The 6,825-nt window shown below is 41.7% G+C and overlaps 1 protein-coding gene across 1 annotated transcript in view; it reads right to left on the bottom strand.

Annotated features, from left to right (window-relative positions):
• Positions 1 to 6,825, bottom strand: part of LOC109301236 (sulfotransferase 1 family member D1-like) — a 23,123-nt gene that overhangs the window by 9,387 nt on the left and 6,911 nt on the right. Inside the window, exons 2-3 of the mRNA XM_019522252.1 lie at positions 4,448 to 4,610; positions 2,753 to 2,878 (exon numbers count right to left, since the gene is read on the bottom strand). Coding sequence (XP_019377797.1) covers positions 2,753 to 2,878; positions 4,448 to 4,595 — 274 coding nt within the window. The 5' untranslated portion in view covers positions 4,596 to 4,610. The remainder of the gene's footprint in view (positions 1 to 2,752; positions 2,879 to 4,447; positions 4,611 to 6,825) is intronic.

The following is a 6,825-nucleotide window of genomic DNA, read 5'->3' as shown; positions in this document are numbered from 1 at the left end:
TTTCTAGTTTCTGTCACCCAGAGAAAAAGATGGGTTGTTACATGTGGCGATATGCTATACCATCTGCACCCCTCTTTTCAAAACCCTAGATCCACCCATGTTTCTGAGGCATGTGGTGTGTTCACATTGTTAGGTAGACCTGGAGCACATGTACTTGCCCGAGTTCTTGGAGGGGCTTCTTCTCAGGAAGTCAGACTAGGTGATCCAAGCCACCTTGCCCATCTCTAGCATTTCTGGTTCTTGTGAAATGCATTAATGGAAAAACACATGAGAAACCTCCTGTTTCCTCCCACCTTACAAAAAGGTTTGAAAAGGTTTACAAAAAGGTTTTGTGAAATCCCAGTAGCAGCCTTTCAGAACGTCAGCATGTGGACCATCCTTTCCCCCTTTTTAGCCAAAATTTTCAAACATTGTCAGCAGCCAGCAGGTTCCACTGAGAATGATGTAAACTGGCTTTCAACAGGATTCTAGGCTGGGATTTTCAAAAGGACTTACAGAGTTGGTGCTGATGCTCAACCCTCTATTGACCACCTGAAGGAGTTGGACATCTCACTCCATTCAGTAACTAACAGCAATCAATTTTGTTTTTTTCTTCTAATTTCTTCATCTAATGTCCTTGTGCACACATTCCTAATACCTAGTTCCTCAGACCCCAATCCATTCCAGCTTCCTCACACATATGGGACTAAGAAAATCTTGTGATATTAAGCAGAGTCAACAGTTATAGGAGTTGCATACCATGGGCAGTTACCTTGTGTTGTGAATGCTTCATCATGGGCCATGCCACTGGTCTAAATTTGGAAGAGCTAGAATTTATCTCCTTCTCCTTTTTTCTGTCTTTGTGGGCTTGTGAAATGTTCAACTATAACATCTATGTAATATCTGATATGAAAAATGAAGTAAAAACTATAGCAATTATGCTCTATTAAAATGATACAATAATTAACTGAAGGGGGAGGCTATATCACTGCACAAAAAAGGTAGAAGTACTTAAGCTTCCCTCCCTCTCCCCTTTTCTCCTATATGCACTTCACTCACTTTTTGGCCCTTTCATTTCTTTTCTGTCTTCTTTTTCAAGAGTTTCACAAGCACACCCTAAACTTATTCTACCTAATAAAAACTCATGCACCCTATAAATGTAATGGTAAGATAAATCTCCATGTGGCACAAAGGCTCCTGACAAGCCACACGCAAGCTCTGGTTCTGAACCACCCATCCTATCCTTTAAACAAGCATCAAACCTCGCCAACCTCATCACCAGAAGCAAACTTCCTATGGCCCAAAATACACTTACTGGATCCAGACCATGCCCAGACAAGAAATGTAAAATCTGTCAACACATCTCTGCCACTCCCACAATAACTACACCCTAAAACAGAACCATCAATATTCCTGGATCTTCTACCTGTGCCTCCAGAAATGTAATTTATCTCATCCAGTGCACTAAGTGCCCTGATAGAAAATATGTAGAAGAAACCAAACAACAACTGCACACCAGAATGAATACATACCATAAATCAATCAAAGACAAAAACACCCAATTACCTGTGAGGGCACATTTCTCACAAGAAAACCACTCTCTCTCCAATCTCTCAGTTCTAATCTTCAAAGGGAATTTACAAAATACTTTTCACAGACGAACCTATGAACTCCACTTCATCAATCTATTGGACACAAAAAACCATGGACTAAATATAGATATTGGATTTATGACACATTATAACTTGCCTAACATCTGACTCCTCAGGTAAAACTTCCATTTTTTACCAGCTTTTCTCATTCCCTTCCCCCTCCCCCCCCCATCTCCCATCCTTTGACTATAGCTATATTCATTCCCCCCTATCCCTTCTCACCTACTGACCACCTCAATTTACATTTTCACTGACTGCCTTTCTTGCATAACTACTGGCCTCTGGCTGCTTTACCACTCCATTCAGGAAGAGCATACACCACCTGTGGATGCTTTCTCATCCTGATGAAAGGTGTCTGTGCCCAAAAGCTTTTTAAAAATTTTTCCAACTATTTGAGTTGGTCTAATAAAATATATAGGATTTACCCAAAGAACCTTTTCTGACAAGCCTATATACATTTCTGCCATTGCTTATCTTTACAAGTATTTTTTCAATAAGGCAAATTATTTTACCAATAACTGTTTGCTAACAGATTTGACATTCTTTAACATTAAGTAGTAAATGATGACATCAAGTGGTAAATTTTCCCACAGAAGATTGCTCAAGTTGCCAACATTAAGCCATTTGTGACAGTGTCCAGAGTGACAGTAAACAGATGGGTTTGCTGGAGGGTTTTTTGCATTATTGTGTATGGAAGTCAGCTGTTGATGCTGAAAGGGGTCTATAATAGGTGGAGGGTAATTAAAGGGCAGTGATGTTACCTGGGTTTGGCTGTAATGTTCATAATTTGCACTTAGAGGCAAGATCCAGTAGGAGTCTTCACATTGATATTGATGTACTTAGAGCACCTTTCATTCCAAAGAACTGTAAATGACTTGGAAATGTTAGGGGTTGAAGTCTGTCTTTAACTATATTCATGTATCTTTCATGCAGCTAATTCTAACCAATTGTTATGTATCAGAACATAGACTTTGATACTAAAATAACCACCTTCCAGCAGCCTTGTGAGATACTTAATACTCTCACCCTCTGTTTTGGACTGTATAATTCCTAAGGTGAAAACTGATAAAGCCTCAGCTGTGATCTTCCTTGCACTCTGCATGCAACATGGAAAGCTTTACCATTTATTTTTCCAGGAATAATCAGCTCCATGAAAGGGACTCTGTTGAAAATTGCATCCCGTTTACACTTCTCTACATCACCATTGTTGTAAATCATGTCCACAATCTCACTGATCCATGTTGTGCCTGGAAATGGAAAGGACATCCAGGTCAGTTTTTCTCCTGTGTGCAGTAAGTGGGCAGTAAACATAAGATCAGATACTCAGCTGGTATAAATCAGAATAGTTTCACTGAAGTCTTTTATGCCAACTAAGGACTGGTTCATTTTCTTTAGCCTAAAAGGCAGACTGTCAGTACCTTCAAAGCTAATGTCATAGACCTATCATTAGCAAATCTGTTCTTGAACATGTGATATATGAATCAAAGGACCTTCATTGTGGAAGGCCATCACCAGAACAGATATAACATCCTACTGTTTCTGCCTCTACCTTTTTCTGAAAAAGAGATGCAAGTTTTTCACCTGCTTGCTTTAGAGGAAAATGACTGAAGAACCAATGAGTAAAATCGATACAGCTTTGTAATTGTACATCTCTGAACATCTGAAGTCAAAATGCAACTTCACCCAACCCATGAAAGAACAGGTTACCTCCACTCCTCATGGTCAAAATTGGATCAGAAATTCTCCTTTCTGAACACTGATGATAGCTTTGCAGTAATATTTCAGGGGATCTGTAGTTTACAAGCAGCTGGAGATTCTTACTGGGTGCGTCTACACATGCATTTAATGCAACTAAATAAACTGTGGAGCAAATTGCTCCTCAGGAAACTATTCCTGGATGCAGAGTCTACATGTGCACCCAGGACAGCAGAAAATTGAGCTGGGGAGGAGCAGTTTAGGCCATGGCTGCTCTTGCCCTGCTCCTCTCCTCTGCAGCAGCCAGGGGGGAATCCAGGCTCTGGCTGCAGCTGTCTGGGTGCCAGACCCAAGCTGGAAGGAGGTATGGCGGTCAGGCCCAGGCTCTGGCTGGTGGTAGCAGTGTGGCCTGGGGTCTGGGGGGGTAGCCCTGGGCTGGCAAGGAGCACATGGTGGTAAGCCCAAGCAGCGGGTGGCTGCATTGGGCGGCGGAGGAGCTCACTGCAGCACAATGTGGCTAGGCAGCAAGCAGAAGAGCAGCCCCCTGCTGACTGGGCTGACCTAGTGCAGTTTACTCCCGGGTCAGTGTCTACATGTGCCTTGCTGCACAGTAAATAAATCTGCAGTAGGGTAGCACTTGTATTTACAAGTACTTCTCTTATGTGGAGTTTATTAGTTCCCTGCGGTCTACTAGCACTGCACATGCAGGCGTGAGATGTTTACTGCAGAGCTAATTAGGCAACTCCACAGTAGATGTCTCATATAGACATACCCACTGCGACTGAAATGTTGGTTTGCCAATAACTCAGCATTTGTCCCTGCTATGGCAAGGGGGCTTGCAGTCTTAATCTGTTTTGGTGATTTTTCTGGTTGGAAATCTGTTATATGGCTAAGGTTGTTCACATTTAAAAAAACCCAGGTGTACAACAGTGTTTTGGTCTGGGTTGCTCACTAAAGAGAGATTGCAAAGGAAAAGATACATATCAGCAAGGAATACATAAAGGGCTTACAGTCTGAATGAGCCCTTCCTGTAGTACAATTGCTAGGCAAGAACCAACAGTTCTGCTCTGGATGTGTGATTTCTAACTACTTAAAAAGAATTTTGAAACAGAGCAGACTACCTGATTTTGGGTAGGTGGCAATGAGAAGGTCATCTGGCCTGGTTTGGAAGTTCTCCACTTGGTGCCAAGCTTCAGCAGTACTCCAGAAGAGGGGAACACCATGGACATTCTCTAATTCTCTCCTGTATATGTTTTCACCTTTTTCCATCCTGGAGGTGCTAGATTACAGGTAAAGAAAAGAATTTAAGCTCCATGCTTCCACTACAAAGTGCTTAGACAATGCCCCCACCCTTCAAATTAGCACTTATTTTCTCATTAGTATTTGGGACACTTACCAGTGTTAAATTATTACTGGTAACTTATGTAATGTCCATACTTGTATAAAAGTTATAGGGCTTGTGGCCATGCTGGCTGCCATCTCTAGTGTGACATGACAGCAAGACCTCACAAAGTTTGATTTAGAAGAGTGCAAAGCTTTGTACATAAACACTGGGCTTGCTCCCTAGGTGGTGTAAAGCCAGTGCAGCTCTACACCAACAGATGACCAGGAGGTGGTGCTCCCTGAATTCCTGAATGCTAGAATTAGTACCCTGATCAGTGATCAAAGTCGTACTGTCATTGCAATGAGAAGAAGGATGAGGATATTGGAATAGTGTTTCTGAAAAAGATTAGAAATTTAAATTGATTTAAAACATTACTGATGTGATCGAGGGAACAGTACTCAGCGCTACAGCAAATGAGCTACCTGAAACAGCATGTTGACTCTAGAGATGACATTCATGGGAATTAGATACACATGTCAAGAAGAAAGCTAGTACTAGCTAGTTGTTTACTTTTTTAAACAAAGGGCCAGACTGAGGGCCCCCTTCCCCTCCAGTTGCATGAAAGAGTAACTTTCTCCAACACTGCCCTACTGAAACTAGTGGGCCTTCTCATGGAGTGAGATGCTACTCAACATGAATAATCCAATCAGAATCCAGCCTTAACATCATATCCCTAAATCCTTATTTGCATGAAGTAGTTTAAATCCTGCAACATGGCTCTATAAGCTTTTTCATATAGTCCAAGGATGCATATTTGCATTTATATACATGGGTTGGTTGTATTTTAATTTTCAGAGCAGCTTTTTCTATAAAAGCTATAATTCTGGCAAGTTTGCCAATATATAGTATTAATATGTTTGACACTGCAGGGAATTCAGATGCCATGGCAGTGGCATGTCCATATAATAGTGTGACAGAAGCTTGAACTCACAAAATTTCCAGAGAAACATGATCATTTTAAACCTTGTGAAGTCAGATCCTCAGCTAGTGCCATTTAGTGTAAATGAGAATACGAGCTGAGGATCCTGCTCCATGTTCTCCCACCCCCTGCCACAAACTGCTAGATAAAAAAAACTCCAGAAAATGAAAATCCTGTCTCAGAGGCAAACAGTAGGGCGGGTGCCATTACACTGTGTGCAGGTCATATTGTAGTCTATTAACATTATAATAGTTAAGGTGTTTTGGAAGATGTATCCCTTAGAAAAAAATATTGTCTGCAGAAATTGGAAAAAGCACGTGCATTTCCATTATCACTTAAAATGTAGAAAGCTAAATTTTTTTTTCAAGAAAGCTTCACGTTGAAACTTCATGTTTAATTGTCCTTGCCACGTGAACTCACCTACCATCATTCCAGGAGAATATATGTTAATTTAAAAGAGCTCTTTAAACCTGGCATATGCCTTGCAAAAAAGCAGTGCCCTTTCTCAAAACAATCACCTGCCATCTCTAAGCACAATAAAATGATTCAATGTCAGAAAGTTTAAACCAGAATATTTTGGCTGCTATAGATCTAAAACAGGCACTTGGTACAATGCAAGGGCTTGGGCTAGGAAACACACACCAATAAACAGAATCAATTTAGAAACATCAGAACAAACCCTTAAGGCAAAAACATTTTAACTGCTCCTCTCTGTCACACTGGTGCAGGATTATTTTAATACAGCACAATTACCAAATTAAGTAGAAGTGTTTTAAGTGTGTTTTAACCAATATCAGTTCATCTGTATTTTGGAAATGGAGTACGCTACCTTGCACTTTGTGTATACAAAGTGCATGGACATAGCAATAATTAACCTTGGAGTAAAAAGGGGAAGGGCGTGTGGCGGGTGCAGAGATCCCACCTCAAGAAAACAGCTGGGTATTCGTATCCCACTGCTATTTCCACCACATGAGGCGGGCCAGTAGGGGGCACTCCTGCATTGAGTTGCCCACCTCCCTCCGCCCAACCACCTTCTAGGCTCCGAATGCCTCCCTAGGGGCGCCTTATGTCTGGCCGACCCCTCTCCCAGAGCACACTCGCTAGTCTGGGGGTAACATGCCGCCACCACCCCGAGAGTGGACTGTCTCGGCCCTGTATCCTCGGGGAAACACAGGCCTAATAGTCCTACGGGTACT

The sequence above is a fragment of the Gavialis gangeticus genome, unplaced genomic scaffold, assembly GCF_001723915.1.
Source record: "Gavialis gangeticus isolate Ggan-Ray unplaced genomic scaffold, GavGan_comp1, whole genome shotgun sequence".
In the NCBI taxonomy this organism is placed as follows: domain Eukaryota; kingdom Metazoa; phylum Chordata; order Crocodylia; family Gavialidae; genus Gavialis; species Gavialis gangeticus.
The sequence above is the reverse complement of the archived record's forward strand: the minus strand, read 5'-3'. Positions and strand labels throughout refer to the sequence as shown.